The sequence below is a fragment of the Atractosteus spatula genome, chromosome 18 (assembly GCF_055471065.1).
Source record: "Atractosteus spatula isolate fAtrSpa1 chromosome 18, fAtrSpa1.hap1, whole genome shotgun sequence".
Lineage (NCBI taxonomy): Eukaryota > Metazoa > Chordata > Actinopteri > Semionotiformes > Lepisosteidae > Atractosteus > Atractosteus spatula.
This window is the reverse complement of record NC_142723.1, coordinates 6,632,731-6,652,709: the sequence shown is the minus strand read 5'-3', so window position 1 is coordinate 6,652,709 and position 19,979 is coordinate 6,632,731. Positions and strand designations below refer to the sequence as shown.

The 19,979-nt window shown below is 44.2% G+C and overlaps 2 protein-coding genes across 7 annotated transcripts in view; one reads left to right on the top strand and one right to left on the bottom strand.

Annotated features, from left to right (window-relative positions):
* The first annotated feature begins 424 nt into the window (after positions 1–424).
* Positions 425–7,885, top strand: LOC148818491 (target of rapamycin complex subunit lst8). Its single transcript, XM_088936460.1, has 9 exons — positions 425–554; positions 796–951; positions 1,676–1,727; positions 2,658–2,820; positions 3,214–3,289; positions 3,847–3,999; positions 4,630–4,754; positions 5,146–5,309; positions 6,862–7,885. The coding sequence occupies exons 2-9, from the start codon at positions 823–825 to the stop codon at positions 6,978–6,980; spliced, it is 981 nt and encodes a 326-aa protein (XP_088792586.1). The 5' UTR covers positions 425–554; positions 796–822; the 3' UTR covers positions 6,981–7,885.
* A 3,375-nt stretch (positions 7,886–11,260) lies between these two features.
* The window catches only part of LOC148818490 (hexosaminidase D-like), a 23,874-nt gene continuing 15,155 nt past the window's right edge, over positions 11,261–19,979 (bottom strand). For all 6 annotated transcript variants that reach the window (XM_088936357.1, XM_088936352.1, XM_088936351.1 and 3 more), the window contains 7 exons: positions 19,736–19,807; positions 17,601–17,805; positions 16,430–16,512; positions 15,961–16,039; positions 14,839–14,937; positions 14,371–14,460; positions 11,261–13,751 (listed from right to left, as the gene is read on the bottom strand). In XM_088936357.1, coding sequence (XP_088792483.1) covers positions 13,568–13,751; positions 14,371–14,460; positions 14,839–14,937; positions 15,961–16,039; positions 16,430–16,512; positions 17,601–17,805; positions 19,736–19,807 — 812 coding nt within the window. In that variant the 3' untranslated portion in view covers positions 11,261–13,567. The remainder of the gene's footprint in view (positions 13,752–14,370; positions 14,461–14,838; positions 14,938–15,960; positions 16,040–16,429; positions 16,513–17,600; positions 17,806–19,735; positions 19,808–19,979) is intronic.

Genomic DNA, 19,979 nt, shown 5'->3' with positions numbered 1-19,979 from the left:
AAACTAGTAAGGCATATTATTTTGATGTTGGCTCGTTTTTAAACTACGATTAACCCTCGTTCCACCGAGGAACGAACTCAGGTTGAGGATCCCAAAAATAGTTAACCGTCAAGTCCAAAAACGGAAATGACAAATAAATATATTAAGGTCAGATTTTTTTTTTACCATTTCTTTCACAAAATAATTTCCCTCTGGTCGTAGGCAAAATCAATTGTTAACAAAATACAGAACATTTGAAACAGATCTTTTCAACCGAAATACATTTTTATAAAATTTCCCTGCAAGTAAAAAATAGTATACTGTGGTTTTGATTTCAATTGCTTTATCCGTTTTATATATGTATTTATTTGTCTACATTAGCCATCCCTTAGAGCGTATTTAGAATACTTAGTATATGGATCATAGTGGTCGGAACTTACAGTCTGAATCCTTGTTGCAGTGGGGAACATTACAAAGAGAGGAATTCAAAACAACGGGGGTTGGTGTTAAGTGATTTGTGCTTTACAAAATAAATATCTATATTACTAGTGTTATTTGGGAGTCGGCACATCTGTGTAAGTGTTATATACTTTTAATTCTACAAAGTTTTAAATTGTTTTAGTTCTTTCAAGTATTTTAAAGCATCGTAATTGTGTATCGTAGACTGTACGCTACTGCTACTGCATTTGTTTATAGAGTAGGTTGATCTTTCATAAATGTTTTGCGTATAAATAAATCAGATTATTTTTTATAACGATTATTATTTTATTAGGAATAGGCTACTAACAAAAATAAGATTTGTACTGATCCATGAAGGGTGAAGAGCTCCGGTCTTATTGGAACATGAATGTAAACCAAGGTACCGTCGGCAGCGACCCGGTTATCCTGGCCACAGCCGGCTACGACCACACGGTGCGGTTCTGGCAGGCCCACAGCGGCATCTGTACACGCACCGTCCAGCACCAGGACTCGGTATCCTTCAGTAGGCACCGGATGGGGCAGCTTGTAACGTCTCCTATACAAGCTGAATGTCTTGAGTAGAATTGAGCACAGTGTTAAGGCCAGTACTTCACACTGCGGCTAATGCCCAGTCTCTGATCAAAGACGGAAGATAAATTACGACATACCAGATTAGATAAAATCTCTTAGTTTTATTTTTAATGTTGTATCTGGCTACGATTTGGCTTGAGCACCTTATCAGATATTTCTGAACACTCATGCCATCTAACAGTGGCAGTGAGTAACTTGGTAGCTCCAGGGTCTTGAGTGCCAATCCCTTTCTGTCTGTGTGGAGTTTGCATGGTCCCATGTCTTTGTGGGTTTATGTGTGGTGCTCCTATTAACTCCTCTGGCAGTACACAGAATTTTCAAGTTACTCAGAGTCTCCATGTTTTCCTCATGTGCATATGTGAATGTGACACACTGGCGTCCTGCCGACAGTGCCCTGTGCCTGTAGGTGTAGGCACACTGCGGTCCTCTGAGGATAAAGCACTCATTGAAAACGCATGTGTGAATGGATGGACAGCACAGTCCACTTCTGTACAGCTGGTCATCAACAGTAATGTGCCGTTGATGGCGTCGAACTAATCAATCCACAGGTAGTGATCATGTGCAAAATGTGCTCTGCTTAATGATTAGTAGGGCACAGGGGGCTGCCTAATTATTTTTGTTCCGGTTCCTGAACCTGGCTGCTCAGCAGGTGAATGCCCTGGAGGTGACTCCTGAACGCAGCATGATTGCTGCAGCAGGTGAGTATCTTACCCTCTTGTGTCTAATCAATACCAGAACCCCAGTCTGCAGTTTTCTGCAGGACCCCTGATGGCCAGGTTTCACAGTGTGGCAGGAAAGACTGTTCCGAGCTCTTTATTCAATAAAGTATCTCTTTTCATTCCTGCTACCATTTCTACCCCCGAAACCTCATTCCATTATTGAGCCTAATGAAGTCCCGTGGGCAAAGTTGTCGATATCATCAACTCTCCTCCATGATTATGACACGTCTCCTGTGTCTGTCCACTTTTGTGAACACAGATGTGCCTTATTCCAGAGTTTTTGAATTTTATAAGACAATTTCATCTGACGAAAAAGAAACTCTTTGTATTTGCCGGTGAAAAACAAAATAAGCAGGATTTTTGTAGTACCCGCACAAAGGGTATCGTTGTTTCAGCTAGCAGGAAGAAGTGCACTCTGTCTCAAGAGCACACAGGGAAAACAGTCTCATCCCATTGTGTATTGGGGAGATGGACTGATAATGGGGAAATGCTGTAGAACAATATTACATCATTTAGGAGGAATCTTGGCAAGTGAAGTACAAGAGGACACTTAGACAATCTTGCAAAGTCTGTATCACAGAAGACATAGAAGGGGTATATATTGAGTCCATGAGGAATAGAAAATGACTGAGAAGAGAATACCATTCGTAAAACACAATCTCTTCTCAAAAACACAGTAGTGATCAATATCCCAGAGAGCAGCGCCTTCCTGAAGGAGGCAGTGCGTTTTGTGTTGTACTGTGGGGCAGTCCTGTGGTTCATTATTGAACGGTGGATCTCCCAGTAAACTAGATAGGCCACACAGCCTCATCTTATTTGTAACCTGGCGTATGTTCTTGTCCCAGTCTGCACTGGCTTACCTGCGCTGCTCTGTGGGTCTGTGTCTTCACAATCGCCTCTGCTTGGCAGGCTACCAGCACATTCGCATGTATGACCTGAACTCCAATAACCCAAACCCCGTGATTAACTACGATGGTGTCAGTAAGAACATCACCTCTGTGGGCTTCCATGAAGATGGGCGCTGGATGTACACAGGGGGTGAGGACTGCATGGCACGCATCTGGGACTTAAGGTAGGTGTGGGACCATGTGGGACTTAATGCTTGGGGAGGTTTGTCCAGCCCCTAACTGCAGTGTATATAGACTGTGATAAAGAATTCAAACAGTTTTTATTGAGACCCTTCGCCCTACTACAGCAGGCTTTTATTTCGTCTGGTGCTGTGAAACATCGCACTTAGGCTGGGGCAAGTTCCCATTGAATTCATCATTAATGCGTTTACATTAAAGTGCAGAACGTTTTTTCACTCAGTGCTGATTTTTTTCTGTCCCCTTAGACAATTTCCTTTATCGGAAAGATATTTTAAAAACTTTACCAGGAATCAGAGTTTTTTATGTCAGTATATCAAATTAATAGGTTTTGTGCAATGCACATCTGTGCATCCTTTTTTTTAAATGTGTTTCGTTAGGTCACGTAACCTGCAGTGCCAAAGAATTTTCCAGGTCAATGCTCCAATTAACTGTGTCTGCCTGCACCCTAATCAGGTAAGTAACCCACCTTTGCTGTGCTAGGCCATCGTCACTGGAATACACAGTCACTGGAACTAGAGAACAGATAAAGACTCCCATTGCACATCAGTTTGATCCATTCCAGGTTTTACCAGCTACCACCTCATGTATTGAAGGCAACACAAGGTGATGACTATTTCAGTAAAATGTACACCAGTGCAGTGGGAGGTTTTAACAGGATTAAATGCACTAAATTCCTGGTTCCTGAGAGTTTTGCTGGTTTCTAAGGACCCTGTATTGGGGCACAATTAGCAGAGGAGTGTGTGTGTGCATCTTTGAACTTCAATACTCCATATTGGAAATCCCATTTTATGATGGTTTTTGAGTGCAAAGCAGTTACTTAAGGGTCTGAAATGACAAGGAAGCAGAAAAATAAAAATAAAACCAGTGATAAATATGTGGAATATTTTTTACGTAGATGTGTAGCAGGAATCCAAGGTACTGCCATGTCAGCCAGTCTGAACTTCCTGTGTTCCCTTATGAACACTAGAGGGCGCCGTTGGGTTAAATGTTGTCATCTCGTGGGCTTACAGGCCGAACTCATAGTTGGGGACCAGAGCGGAGTGATCCACATCTGGGATCTGAAAACGGACCAAAACGAGCAGCTTATCCCGGAGCCCGAAGTGTCGGTCAACTCCGTCCACATCGATCCCGATGCCAGCTACATGGCAGCAGTCAACAGCTCGGTGAGCGCCCTGGCCAGCTCCGCCCGCGCGGCTGAGTGATCTCCAGAGCAGGGGGCTCTGTCGGGACACCTGCCGTTCCACTCTCCGCAGACAGGCTGTCTTGGTCTCCCTGGAGCAGTCGGTTACCTGGAGTCACACCTCCGTAGTCTGGTCTTTGTGCCTTGAGTAAATTATGCAATATGAGAAATAGCGGGTTGCATGGTGGTGCAGTGGTTAGTGTTGCTGCCTCGCAGCACTGGGGTCCTGGGTAGAATTCTGGACCTGGAGTTTGTATGTTCTCCCCATGTTCATGTGCGTTTCCTCCAGGTGCTCCAGTTTCCTCCCAAAGATATGCTGGCAGGTGAACTGGCCATAATGCTTACCAGTGGGAAGGGGAAAGAAAAGTGAGCAACCAGGATGATTGCTATCCTTAGCAATACTTCCAGCCTTCCTGAGAACAGCTGTACAAATATCCCCAACAGCTGTACTCCAGTAATGGACTGGGCCGACCTGATCACCCCCTGTAATGCCTTTATGACAGCAAGCTGCTGTCAGACCTTGTCTTTTCTCCCACTTTAGCTCTGCATGGCTGCTGTTTTGTTTCGTGTGTCCAGTCAGCCGTTCTTTGTGAATCTCCCTCTTTTCCCCCAGGGAAACTGCTATGTGTGGAACCTGACAGGGGGCATTGGAGAGGAAGCAACACAGCTCATTCCCAAGACCAAGATCCCAGCCCACAAGCGCTACTCCCTGCGGTGCAAGTTCAGCCCTGACTCCACGTGAGTCACCCGGGGGTGCCCGGTCCGAGACGCCCTGCCCCGTGTGTGTGGGAACCAGCCTAGCTCTGCCTGTGGGCAAAGACCTGGGGTTTTGATGAGGACGTTAAAGTCACATTAACTTTGATGCGTCCGAATAAACACATGAAATTGGGTATCTTTGTAGAGGGTGCAAGTATAAAAGTGTAATGATAATGAGATGAGTATTTCCTTATGATTCATGGCATCAGGGAAAACTAAGTCCTTGCTGGTGTCAAAAAAGTGATGCCTTTGGCAGAGCTACAATAGACAGGAGTCAGACGTTTCATGCACATTGCTGACAGGTGAGGGAACTCTAATAGAGCAGTGTGAGTGCCCGTGATGTAATGTGTGTCCATTGCGCTGTGATCCCCAGGCTGCTAGCCACCTGCTCTGCAGACCAGACCTGTAAGATCTGGAGGACCTCCAACTTCTCTCTGATGACAGAGCTCAGCATCAAGAGCAACAACCCTGGAGAGACATCCCGGGGCTGGATGTGGGACTGCGCCTTCTCTGGAGACTCCCAGTACATTGTCACAGGTGAGACGCGCAGTATTCCAATGTCCCCACTGCGCAGCACACAGATCACTATAGCTGTTCTTGCACCAGCAAGGCATTGCCTGTGGATTGTGTTCGTAAACAGTGTCACACTGAAGTTGTATTACCTCTCGGTGGTCATAAACTTGCTCCGTCTGATGTTAGTTTAGTGCATACTGAGGTATTCTAAAATGATTCCTTCAGGTGGCCTTTTCTATAGATGTGGTTGTGTTTATGATGACTTTTTACCAAGATAGTGAAAAGGTCTATTACTATCAGATCATTTTCACATCTTTTTAAATATGTTCAGACCAGCTGTACATATTTTAAATATTAAATAAATTTAATATTTGAATTAAATAATATTCTTGATCACCCTGAGCAAACTTTATCCAAGATGACAGATGTACAGTGTTTGATGTCTCCAATAATATATACTGATGGAAAAAAGAAACGCAACAACTCCTGCTCCACACTCTGGCCCTCCTGTCTGCGAAACAGGCTGAAGAGTGACTCATCCGTGAAGAGGACCTGATGCCACTGCTGGCGAGTCCATCGCAGCCTCTGTCTGGCCCAAGCCAGTCTGGTGTGATGTCTAGGAGGTGTGAGCAGAGGGCCTCTGACAGGTCGCCCTGCTCTAAGGCCAGCAGTCATGAGCCTCACTGTCCTGTCACTGATGCGGGCATTGTGTCTGCCGGCAGTTTCAGCAGCAGTACGGGTGGCAGATCTGAAACGATCTCTCAGATGGACCAGTCTGATGTGTCGGACCTGCTCTGGTGTGATCACCTGAGGGCGACCGGGTCTTGGACGGTCATCTGTCCTGCCGGTCTGCTGAAACCTTCTCTGCAGTCGGGACTCAGTGGAGCAGCTTACTCCATAGTGTCTGGCAACGCTGGCACATGACATGCCTGCCTGCAGCATGCCAATGGCCCTCTCCCTTGCTTCTGGTGACATTCGAGGCATTATGGAATGCACAGAAAACTGACTAAGTGTGGCCTTTTTCTTGCAGTGACCTAAGCTTTGAATTCAGGCCTTTTTAAAGGTGACCTGACCAGGCATTGTTCCACCTGGACCCCATTGGGTAAAAGTGCACATTACGAGCTGTCGTGTGATTGGCAAGTTGCAGTGCCTCGCTGCACAACCTGTATTGCTGGTCCGAGGGCTTAAAACAAATTGACAACTTTTTGTGAAAGTACTATTCTATATAACTATAGTATGTTGTGTTTCTTTTTTCCATCAGCGTATTTATGTATAGAGAGGGTTCTTTACTATCCCCAATGGGGCAATTTGTTTAACAGCAGCAGTGTTGGTGTACAGACAGACATGACAACAACAACAACAAAAATATACATACATATTTGCATAGAAAATCAAGTGTTAAGTAAGGATATGGCTACAGGTATGAATGAGAAGTTAAATCTATTGGTTTTGGAGCTGGGGAGTCGGTGTCTGCGTTCTGACAGGAGTAACTGGAAATCATTAAACAAGGGCTTTAGGAGTCTTTGTCTGTGACTTGACTAGCTGACTAGTTGACCTGTCTGTGGTTGTCCTGCAGCCTCCTCGGATAACCTGGCACGGCTGTGGTGTGTGGAGACGGGGGAGATCAAGCGGGAGTACAGCGGGCACCAGAAAGCAGTGGTGTGCCTGGCGTTCAATGACAGTGTGCTGGGCTGAAGATAGATCCATCCATTCAGACCAGTCTTGGCAGAGAGGGTTGGCCCAAGCATGCGTATGAGCGTGTGCAGTGCAGAACCGGGTCTTCAGAACAGAAGATCTTATTCAAAATTGTTGTGGTAGGAGGGTGACTCCTCTTGTAAAATAGACCTGGGTATCTGATTCCCTCTTCATTCCAGCGGAGGTTGATACAGAATTGCACCCCCACCTCTGAACCAGTGACCCTCCATTGCGGCCCGTACTCTTAACCATTGAGCCTGCATTGCACCTCCCAACTCCGAACCAGTGAGACTGCATTGCGCCTCCCTACTCTGGACCAGTGAGACTGCATTGCACCTCCCTACTCTGGACCAGTGAGACTGCATTGCGCCTCCCTACTCTGGACCAGTGAGACTGCATTGCACCTCCCTACTCTGGACCAGTGAGACTGCATTGCGCCTCCCAACTCTGAACCAGCGAGCCTGCACTTGTGATCAGCAGCTGTTTGCAGGAAGAACAGAAGAGTAACATTAGATACTATAATTTGTTTAGCCTTAATCGAAAGGTAATTGTCATTTTACTGTAACATTTTACTGGATTGTCCAATACAATGCCATACATCTCTGATGATAGCTCCGTATCAGTATTTCACATTAGAGATATGTCAGTTTATAGTCAGCTAGTGTGCATTGGTTGCATTGGTGAATCCTTTAATGATGATCTTTCTTTCAAAATGTATTTATTCCACATATTTGTGACAAAGATGGCAATTTAAACTGAGAATTACTACAGGGTTACTTTATTTCCTGAAAAATACTAAAAATAATTTGTCCCTTTCTTTAAATGAATGTTGTTTTCACCAAACTATTGAAACATGTTGACCTGTAATAATTCAATTAATGAAATATAGAACAAGTGTCTTTGAATAATTGGTCTCTTACTCTGCTGTCTGTGCACTCTTCAAAACACCCAGACAGACACCGAAGTGGTGTCTAACATGAAGGTGTTTTATTGACACCCAGGACAAGGAATGCGTGCAGTACCACACAATACAGCTCGTGTTCATCATATATGCATATACCCAGGCAGGCAATAAAAAAGCTACAACATAAATTGTTTTCAAAAGCCGCAAGGTACATCGCGCATATGCTGTCGGCGCTGTGCACTTTGTTTCTGAAAATAATTTATGTACAGTGCCACAGCGCTGTGCTTGACAAGTCCCCATCTTCTTTTTAAATGTAGATTGTCGTCTGTGTGTGAGCTGAAAGGCTGTTAGTGCAGTACTCCCAAACCAAAGCCCCACTGCCTCTGCTTTTTGTCCCTGCTGAGCCATCAGTTATGTATCCTTTATTTGAAGGAATAATTTGCATCATTTTCAGTTACTCAAAAGTTGCCAATTTGAAGATTTAAATAAAATTGCTTAGGAAATGTAGTAGTTAGCTAGAGGCTTCTAGTAGTATTTATCTATTGAAATTATTTATTGGCTCTGATTAATGAGATTATTAGTTCAACATGGGTCTTAATATTTAAGTGTCCAGAAAAGGGCTAGAAAACTGAACTGGCCCAAAGTAACAGTTATTTCACACTGGAGTTAAACAGCCATGCTACATTAGCTAAGATGACACAAGAAAGAAAAGTGATACTGCTCTTGACGCGTCTTATTTAAAAACAGTACTATCACATCACACCATGTCCTCGAAAGCGACTTTGCTTTCATTAACTCGAGAGGTTTAACACGGAAATTATGTTGTGTAATCCGAGATGCCAGCAGGAATAGGAAAACTATTTTCACAAGTGAGACACAGCGGTTTGAACTGATGCGTTGAAAGCCTAACAGTCGCACAATCAGTTTTCCCAAAGCAAATAGAAATAATAACATTAACATGAAACAAAATAAAAATAAAATCTACAGACATTTACAACAAAGATGTATCATAAAATATTTACATATATTGTAAACATATGGGGCATTACTGGGAGACAGACTCACTGTTCCTCAGACTGTGACGGGAGATCACATACTGGGCTGCCAGTTCAACTGAGTTCCCTCCTCCCTCTCCCAGAATGTTTCTCTAATCCCAGTATCTGTCACAGTGCAGTAGGAAGTGCACCTCTGTCTCTATTTCTCCCTGCTGGCAGTGGGAGCACAGCCTGTCCTCTCTGGGCAGCCAGGTCTGCCTGTGTCACCCAGTTTCTATGGCCAGATTGTGATCACTGAGCCTGTACTTTGTCAGGGTCTGTTTCTTTTTGCTTTCTTATCTTGTTCAAATATCCGGCTAGTGTGTATTGTCTGTTTAGGGTTCTGTGGCATTCCAGTTTATGTTTGTGTGTGTGTGTCCCAGTGTGTGAGATATTGCTGTTTGAGCTGTGCTGTGATGTGGTTGAATCTGAGTTGTGGTGCTCTAGCAGTGCTGTCCTGATGCTGGTTAGTGTCAGTGTGGCTCAAGGCAGTGAGCCTCAGGACCAGCTGGCTCAGGGAGCTCTGTTTTGGGCTCAGCTCTGGGCTCAGCAGTGCTTTGTGGTGGTAGGAATTTTGGAGTTTTTTAGGTGTAGTCAATACTTCAATACTCTTTTCTGTATGTTGATCAATAGTGGGTACTGGCCAAATTCGGCCCTGCACCTGTTGTTTAGTGTTTTTCTCTGCACATGGAGGATGTTTCTACAGATCTCCATGTGCAGAGTTTCTGTGTTTTGTTTATCCCATTGAGTGTAATCCTGGTCTATCAGCTCCCAGGTCTAACAATACTGCTCCAGCAGTGCCAGGTTCTGCTGCAGCCCCTGTTCTGTGGGCGACAGCACAACCAGGTCATCTGCATAGAGCAGGAACTTGATTTCTGTGTCATGTAGTGTGAAACCGTTCCAACATTCCTGCTAATTCTTTGATATAGATATTGAACAGTGTTGGACTTAGGCTGCAGCCCTGTCTCAACCCATGACCTTGGGTGAAGAATTTGGTCCTTTTGTTTCCAATTTTCACTGCACAGTTGCTCTCTGAATACATTGATTTATGTCATACACTTTGCCCCTTATGCCACTTTGGAGTAGATTATAAAACAATCTTTCATGCCAAATAGAGTCAAATGCTTTTTTGAAATCGACAGAAGCAGGCAAAAACTTTTCCTTTGTCTTTTTGGTGGACGTGTTTGTCTATCAGTGTGTGTAGGATGCACATGTGATCAGATGGGTGGTGATCTGGTACGAAGCCAATCTGACTCTTGCTCAGCACATTGTGTTCGGTAAGGAAGGCCAGTATCCGTGTATTCAGGATACTGCAGAATACTTTCCCCAGGTTACTGTTCACACAGATGCCCCGGTAGTTGTTGGGACCGAGTCTATCTCCACTCTTATAGGTGGGCGTGATCAGTCCTTGGTTCCAGGCCTCGGGGAAATATCTGGCTGTCATGATGAGATTGAGGAGTTCGAGCAGGGCTTGTTGCAACTTTGAGCTGCTGTGTCTCAGCATTTCTCTCTGCTGGTGCGCGGCCGCAGGGGGTGCTGTGCTGGGTGTTAATAAATAAAGCGCTGTTTTTCAGTCAACAAGTCACTGTGTCCGTCCTCGCCGATCCCGAAAATACTACAATATATATATTATTACATCACTAGAAACACCTTTAAACAATTCAAGGGTTCAAAAGGTGGACAGTCCCATTCGAAAAACATTACAAAACCACTGTGGTTTTAAGGATGCAACTTCATACTGTAGCACTTTCAGGTTCACGGAGGTATGCACCCTCCACCCCTGGGGCTCGAACCCAGGCCTCCGGCGTCACATTTAACAGGGAACTAGCCGGCTGAGCTAAAGGGGGATCTTCCCTGCTATTCACAGGGAAGGGCGGTGACGTCACCGCGCTGGCAAGAGGGCTCGCACAACCTGTAACGTCGGCCGTATGCATTAAAATATTATTACTGCATAATTGAAACTGAAAATACTTTTATGTAGCCTACGCCCAGCAGGACGGCAGAGGCAGGGTGACATTCTGTTTTGTCTATTTGTGTTCATCTTTCATTTTAACGCAAACAAAAAACAAATCATATAACATATCAATGTTTGCATAATTGACCAACCAAAACACAACGGAGCACAGCGGGTACTTATCTGTTGTCGTTCGCGAAGCGAGGAGCATAATTGGACAATCATTTTGTCTTTTGATCTTTAATATTGAACCATAATGGAACATACAGTGTCAAACTCAAAATAAATCAGAGCTGAGGACTTAACCTGGTTACCTTGTGCCCCTCTTACGGTCAAAACAGTCAAGTTACACAATGGAACAGAAAAAAAGAGACTCAAAATATTCTAACCATAAACCAGTTTATTTCACAGTTATTAATTAGAACTCAGTGATTTTCAGGCCCACAGAATAAATGCCTTTGAGTATCATGCCCCTGTTCCAGACTTTTAAACAGTTTTCTAAGTGTGCTACACAAAACATAAATTCTTATCACTATTAGATCCATGTTAAATTTCAAAATCAGAAGGAGTAGCTCTATTTTACAGTAAGAAAAAACCCTGAGCTGAAGTAAGAGAGATAATGAAAGTACTTTTCTGAGGAAACTGAGAACAGAAGACACCTGTGCTTTAAATGTTGTTTTTCTCCCCCAGAGAACTAACAATTAACTTTTTTAACAATATAAACTTTTCTAAAAGCAAAGGAATACAGCAGTGATTGTAAACTGCATGGAGAACAATATTCGTTGAAGTGCTCAGGAATATTGGATTGTATGCACCCCCAACCCATTGATTTCCTTGCACCAGGAGGCTGTAATACAAGGAAACAAACAGAAAATATCCAGGGTTACAGCCCCCTCTCCTCTAGTGAGCTGCTGGGGTTTATAAATCAGGTAAAAGTGCAGTGAGGAATGGAGCCCCCCTCAGTCACATAGGGTTAGTTAATTGGCCCTTCTGATCCGAGTTTAGATCTTAAGACGGAGGCTCTGGTTTCAAACACGAAACTCTAGGGTTGTCTTCAATATCTGCATTTTGTTCTTCATTTAAAAAAAATGAAGTGATCTTTTAAACACTCTGTGCCCTCTGCCCCTCTCATTCTGTGTCATGAAGTGCCACTGGGGGCACGTGCACACAGGCAGGAGGGCAGAGTCTCCTCCACCGCTCTCCAGCGCCCCCTGTCCCTCTCAGATGCTGGCCAATGGAACAGGAACACAGTCTAGCCCAGTGGTTCTCAAACTGTGGTACGCGTACCTGCAGTGGTACGCGGAGTGCCGCCAGGTGGTACGCCAAATGACCCTGGAACTGTGTTGTGTGCGCTGAAAAAACTACGATACAGCGCGCACTAATACTTCAGTGGACACAAGAGATACTCTGTAATTCTATACCACTCTATAGGAATGCGTGGTACCAATTGACCAATTGTATTTAAAAAAAGCTACTGTATCTCCAGCAAATAGGGAGGTAAGAGAATGTGCGTGATTTTGGAACAATGCCAACACTGTAAACACAGGAATGCATAGAAATACGTGCTACGAACGCTGGTAATCTTGTGAGCACACGAAAGCGTGATAGATAACAGAAAAATATTTAGGAACTGTTCTAAGTTAATTTGAGAAAAATACACCGAGCGTCCCTGTGTTTCGCTCCCATGCGCATGAAATAAAAATTTAAATACAGAAATAAAAACGGAAACGCAGAAAATTGCAAACTTGCGGATTGCTAAAGCAGGTAAGCCACACTATTCGGTGTGAAGAAAAAGCTGCTAAACAGCTCGACCTGCTGCCCCCCCGAAAGACACAGTCACTCATAGAATTATTGAAATGAAGTATTATATCGAAAGTACGCTGACAGAGCGCGTTAAGATGAGCAGATGTTTTTCACTGCAATTAGATGAGTCTGTAGTCGATTTGGCCAATTTGCTCGTTTACGTTAGACACGAGTTTGAGGGTACGTCCCGTGAGGACTTTCTGTTCTGTAAGCTGCTACCAACAGGAACTACAGGAGAGCACATATTTCAGCTTCTGAATGAATTCATCGAAGAGAATGGCATCGACTGGATAAAATGTGTCGGAGTTTGTACAGACGGTGCTAGAGCAATGACAAGCCGACATAACGGTGTAGTTGCACGAATTAGAGAGGTTGCTCCAGAAATGAATGGATGCATTGCAACATCCACCGCGAGACCTTTGCCTTCAAGAAAATGCCTGACGATTTAAAATCTGTTAGACTCTGTTGTGAACTGTATCAAGGCTCGAAAAATGACTTCACATCTACTTTGCTCGACTAAACAGGCTCACCCCTCTGACTGAAATGGTGCTTTTTTATTATTTATTTGTTGTTGTTACTGTTTTTTTTTCTGTAAAACACCTTGAGAAGCCACCTTTAAACGCGCTATGAAATTTATTATTATAATATTTATTATATGTATGTGTGAGTGTGTGTGCACTCGCGCTCATGTTGGTCATTGAGAATTTCTGGGGTTCCTATGAGATGATGACTTGTAGGTGGTACTTGGATGCTTTGGTTGGATTAGGGGTGGTACTTGGTCCAAAAAGTTTGAGAACCACTGCTAGCCACAAACAGTGCGTCTCTACTGCACCACAACCCTCCACCACCCACCACCACCCCCACGTCTGGTTCCAGGAACGTCCAGCTGCCCTCAGTGGGGTCTTTGGCCGCCTCTGCTCTTGATGACCTGCTCGAAATTGGCGGCCAGCTCCCTCAGCTTGTCCATGTGCTCGTTGACGTTCTCCTCCATCCACTCCTCCACGGTGTCGGCGAAGTAGATGGCCTCCATCTGGGTGCGGAAGTTCTGCAGGTAGTCCTCCCACTCCTTGATCAACCTGCGCCACAAGCACAGAGCCCCCCTGAGCCACGGGCACGTCTCCCCCACTGTACCACCCAGACCCCTCCCGAGACCACACAGCCACAGATCAGAGCTCCATTTGCAAATAACAATGAGACTACAGTGCACCTGCATTAAAGAGACACAGCAACGCAGTTTTTATATTTCAGGGTTAGAAAGAGTCGGCACTGAGGGGTGAGAGAACCACTGACAATCAGGTTAAACAGCTCCACCTCAAATCACCAGACACTTGGAACACTATCAGTTTGACCACTGAAGCATGTGATGTGTGCAATTAAGCAGAAGATTTATAAGTACATTATTATTTGCAATGAAAATAACTGTCCTTGGCCATGCTCAAGGACCACAGCTTCACTCCTGAGTGAAGGAAATCAATTTTCTAAATTGATCACAACACACGTTTGCCAGGTCTTTCCAAAATGAAAATGTACAGGTGACATACTGTATACGACCTGCTACTGTAGATTGGGCCACTCTTGTTTCCCTGCTGTAACCCTCTTGTAAGACTGCTGAGCAGTTCTCAGGTCACAGTAATAGCTGTGCATTAGTTATCCTTGCTGCTCTAACTGGCCAGTCTTGAGACTTCCTTGACTTACTTGACCATTTTGTCTTTGAAAAAGTCCAAGTTCCGAGGATTCCCAAATTTGTTCTTTCTGTGGTAGTGGGAGAAACAGCCCTTCACGTATCTGTTGGAGAATCAATGAAAGCATTCAACTGAAATGAATTCATTTAAAGAGTTTTAAACCGATGAGTTTAACAGTGGATGTACAAAATCCATCAGAAAAACATTCCAAAATAATCTGTTATTTTAAAGCAGGTTTCTTTAAAAAAAAAACAGGTTCAGCATTTATTTGTCTTAATTCTATCCAATGCTTCAGCTTTTCAATTACAAAAGGGGAAATATCCCAAGTAAAATTGTTATGCTGGGATCATGACTACTGACTTCCTTACTATAAGATCTTACGCAGAGGAAGTCAAGGTGCGATTATCACTCTCATCACCAGGAGCTGAGCTCTGAGCTCCAGAGGACTGTTTTCAAACTAAAAAATAACACAGCAGCTCACTGGTTGTCAAACAGTTGTTGGATCTGGCTCCTCAGGTTCTCTCTGATGTGCAGGACCATCTGGTACACTTCATAGCCCGGGAACGCCCCACCCCCTTCGCTGCAAATAAAAAAAAAACATTTTTAGTGTTTTTTGTTACGAACCACCTGATTTCAACTCTCCATTCCTGCATTTTCAAACTGCAGCCACAGATCCTGCAACCTTACGGGCAGGATGAGGAAGTTCAGACACTTTCAGGCCACTCGTCCTTTAACAGACCACACACACCGGAGGGTACTGGAGGGTCAGTGTGTGCGAGAGGCCACAAGGGGGCGCTGTGTGTAATCCCACCCCAGTCTAGGCAGAGCTCAGCCAAATCGTGTGCCACCGCATGGGGGATCCTGGTCACAATCAGCTGGACTCGAACCCATGACACGTAGTTTACAGAGCTCAACCTCCGTTCGGACCAGTGTCTTTAATGATTGTGTCACTGAGGAGCCTGGACGGTGTTCATTTTGAAGGGTACAGAGAGGACTCCGATTCTCCTTTGGGTGCGGTTTGCCTAGGACAATCATAGGCTGCCCCAGTCTTGACAAAATCAAATCAGGCTCGCGTGTGGTTTTTTTTGGTGCTGCAGCACATTCACATACAGTGATGGCAGAAAGCAGAGGTACTGCACCTGGAATTCTGGCTATCTGCCATGTCAGGAGTCACCCAGAGCTCAGAGACAATCTGAAGTCTTGCGTGCTCTGACACCAACAGCACAAGACCTCAGGAAGAGGGGTACATGACCTCAGATGTGGATCAGTTTAATCCTCCTGCACAGGCCTCAAATGCTGTTTTCAATATCAGTAATTCAACAAAACAGGCTCGACTGTTTGTTTGTCTTCGAGGAGCGGCCTTGAGGAACTCTTATCACAAGATCCATGCAAAGACAAAACAATTTGCTGTCCAAAAAGTTTCCCATTCGTTTTTTCTACAGCTCTTCGTAATCTGAGCGCACAATACCATAGACACACTGCCACGTCAGCCTCATTGGTATGGACTCCACCTTCCCACAGCAACTGGTTCTCTCTGAAGAGCTCAGGTGCAGTCTGACACACCTGGCGGCAGTAAGATGGAGCAGGCCGGACATCTCCTTACCAGAGACTCTTTTCCAGGTTGATGTTCTTGCAGCCCAGCATGTGCAGAACTTCCTTCTTCGCCTCCTCATTAAACCCGCCTGGAACACACAAGGCACACAGTTGGGGGGGAGGGGGGGGGGCAGATTAAAGGCAGATTTCAACAGCAGATGTACACATTTAACTAAAAGACAGTGTAGAAACTACCAACAGTGAGAGAAATAGTATCCAGGACTGGTCACAGAATGGTAACAAGCCATAATGTCTTAATATTGTAATTATTAACAATTCTGAAGTGGTCTGGACTTTGTATTAAGTGCCCTTCTTAGGATCTCAAAACCCAATAAAATCTGATGGTACATATTTCAGCACCACAGCTGGCAACCCGGCTGCAGGTATTCTGCATTAGATATTTCCTCTGGTAAACACTACACAACAAATTCAGTAAACTGGCATCACTCCCAGAATCCCCCTCTCTCCCCCAGGCTGACCGTGTGCCAGGCTCTGAAGACACACTGCCAGGGATGGGATGCCAACGGGAAAGAGCTCACACAGCGCGGTGAAGTGGTCGTACCTGTAACACACAGCAAAGGCAGCTCAGCGTCTTCAAATCAGGCCAGTGTTTATGCTTTTTAAAAAAACAGAAACTCCTCTTAAGAGGGCCTGCAGTCTCCCAAGAAATGTAATAAGTCTCACGTAGGTCAGTGTTTACCATGTGGGTGTTACAGAGGACATGATCACTGCCCACAATTAATTTTCTTTTCTGATTCTAACTGGGTAACAGGACTGGAGACCCATTAAGGCGTAAAATCACAGGAATGCAACAAGTTAGTTTTGATTTTATTGCACATCACCAATCCCTAAAGCAAAGGTTCTTCAGTAACATATGCACCTGTATAAATTAGTGCAAATGTGAGGCACATTGGATAAATTCATGAACAGATAAATTAATCGTGGAACAAAAAATTACATTCACTACACTAGTACCTGAAAAAGTTGGACTTTGTACCGTTAATTTTCAAGGTGTGGCTCAAATGAGCTTGATTCCAGTCACATGCTTTTGGTTCTGGAACAATACACCATATTTGCTGGTATATAAGACACACTCTCACACCTCAAAAAGGCTTTATAATATCACCCTGCATCTCATATCCCAGAGTTATAGGGTGAGGTATGCTGAGTGTATGAATCCATAATCAGTAGTAAAGGTTACCCTGGTCAGACCACCAGGAATAAACTCTCATATTCTATTTAAAAATCATTTTTGTGTGTACAAAAGTAATAATAAAGATTAAAGATGCGTGGAGGACTTTTCTATATTTGAAGACAAGTAAAACTTTTATATTGTTTTCCATGCTGGTAGGAACATACACATAGCGTATCTTCACTTCATGAAACACTGATGTTTTCTCTTATAATGTAAGTGTGAAATGTGGTAATGACCATATACACTTTTCTTTTCCGTCACTGTAGTATTAAATATATAAAGTACTATATATTCACCAAAATATTTCTAACACTTTCTATAATCGTGGTGCGTCTTATACACTAGTAGGTATTATACACCAGCAAATACGGTATCTTGTAAGGACCTGTCAAACATGTCCAGCAAGTGTCCCACAGTCCCTGGCACCCAGCTCCACAGCCACACCCCTCCCATACCGCTGCCAGCCTGTCAGCACGATGCCCTGGAAGTGGATGGACGGGTACTTGGGCATGACAGCCATGACCTTCAGCCATGACAGGTGGTTCTTCATGTGATGGGTCAGGGGGGTCCAGTCCTGTGCCACCCCTGATGCGCCTTTGAATGCGCTGGCAAACCACACACCCTGGAACCCTGCTGCTTGGTACTTAGAGATAAAGTTTTCTGAAAAAGAGATCAGGTGTGATTCAATTGACTTCAACTACCCTTCACACTGATCACTCAAGTTGATTCATATAAGTACTTAGGTGTACACATAGACAGTAACCTGTGCTGCACTACTCATGTTGAGAGTGTTTGCTGCAAAGTTAAGCAGCGCTTATATTTCCTGTGAAGACTAAGAGTGTTTGGGTTTTGACAGGAAGTAGTGCTGCTCTTTTACCATGCTGTAATCAAGAGGATTATCAGATAGGGTATTACAGTGTGGTTTGGTAATCTATCACTTCATTTAAAATCGCAAATTACCCGCCTCACCCAGACAGCTTTGAAGGTCATGGGAGTGAAACAGCACCCCTCCCTGCAGTCAATCTTTGAAAAATCCATAATCAGACAGGCAGGAAAAATTATATCAGGTACTTCCCACGTCCTCAACTCTGAATATCAACTTCTTCCTTCTCGCAAATGTTTTAGGGTTCCCAAATGCAAATCAAACACATACAAACATTCCTTTGTTCCACTATCCATTAAAGCTGTCAATGCAAATGTCAGGGATAAACACAATGTTGACTTTTACAACCCATTTTGTGATATGTTATAATGTTATAATGTTGTTATGTGTTGTACATGTGCAATAGAATGATGTGCAATGTTTTTCTTCTTTTTTTTGTTTGCATTCTATTTAAATTTACAGGAGTGCCATGTGTTCATAAAAAGATTCCCTCAGGGGAAAATAAAATCAAGTTTTATTCTGCCCAGCCATCTACATTGGAGAAACAGGACGGAGACTCGGAGACCGCTTCAGAGAACATGTCAGGGCTGTGAAGATTAAAGATCTCTCCAAGCCCATCGTCCCTCATTTCACCTCTGACGGCCACGACCACTCTAATCTCTCCGTCTGAGTTCTCAAAGACGGTTTTCCGAACTCATACATCAGAAAGACTACCGAAACCAAACTTACAGTATACTGCAGCTAGGATCACACCTTCCCCCTTCTCTTAACGACAGACTACTTTTCTTCTAAATTCTCTCTATTCATTGTAGGTTTCATTTCACACCTCTCTTCACACCTCTTTCTGTCCCCTGCGCCCGCCCCTCGCTCCTCCTCTCTCCCAGCCTTTGTTCTCCTGCTACAACATTACCTTTGCCTACTGCACTTTTTCTTTCTCACACCTGAAGAAGGCTCCACGGCCGAAACGTTGTGTTTTCTCTCTTCTCTTTTGAGCATGGTATAAACCTTTCCTTGTTCCTTTGCAGCCTACGCATGCTGACGCAGCTCCCCGCCTGAACTACTTATATATCTTATTCTATCTAGCTTACATTCACGTTTTCAACGTGTTCATACAGTGCAGAGTTTAAACTTGATAAAAATGACATCTGTAAAGGAATAGGAGGTGGTTAGAAAGCCTGGTCTTGGAACGGATCGCTGTGAAGAGACTGGTTTAGTGTGTCACCCTCACCCACCCTCACACCTGAAGAAGGCTTCACAGCCAAAACATTGTGTTTTGTCTCTTCTCTTTTCAGCATGGAATAAACCTATTACCTGTTCCTTTGCAGACTACACATGCTGACGCAGCTACCCACCTGACCTACTTCAGCCTACCTCTGCTGCGACCCACTATGCCTCCCTCTAAATCTTTTTCTTGATCTCTTCGGCGTTCCTTCTCTTCCTCCCTGGGTAACTTGCTCCCCTCTCTCACTAAACCGGCATTCCGTCTCTTCACAGCGATCTGTTCGAAGACCAGGCTTTCTAACCACCGATTCCTTTACAGATGTCGACTTCATAAAAATTGCTGTTACTGGCGAAGTCTGAAGGTTTTTTCCCCCCTGTTCTTTATAAGTGGTGGACACTCTCTGTACAGGAAGTACACTAGCAAACTGCAGGTCAGCAGTCAGTCTGCAAGGTCAGACGTCAATGCCTTACGCTTCAACTTCTTACCAATCTGGTTTACCGGCACATCCGCACTGTAATCCCAGATCATTGGAGAGACAAAGCTGGTCAGACTGGATGCTGGGAAAACAGGAAGCTCAGAATGAATCTCTTACAATAAGAATAACAATCACATCTGTAACTCAGAGCTAACACTACACATACACAGCCCCCAGAACTTCAGAGTGTCCGGTATTTGCATTGTATTTCCTTGCTGCTGATGTGCTTGTACAGAATCGGCTGACACAGGTGT

Bases quoted from the DNA above. Each gene is read 5' to 3' on its own strand.
- LOC148818491 (XM_088936460.1), top strand. From the start codon at position 823: ATGAATGTAAACCAAGGTACCGTCGGCAGCGACCCGGTTATCCTGGCC. The intron at 4,000-4,629 runs GTGAGCGCCCTG...CTTTTCCCCCAG, and splicing joins TGGCAGCAGTCAACAGCTCG to GGAAACTGCTATGTGTGGAA. The intron at 5,310-6,861 runs GTGAGACGCGCA...GTTGTCCTGCAG, and splicing joins CTCCCAGTACATTGTCACAG to CCTCCTCGGATAACCTGGCA.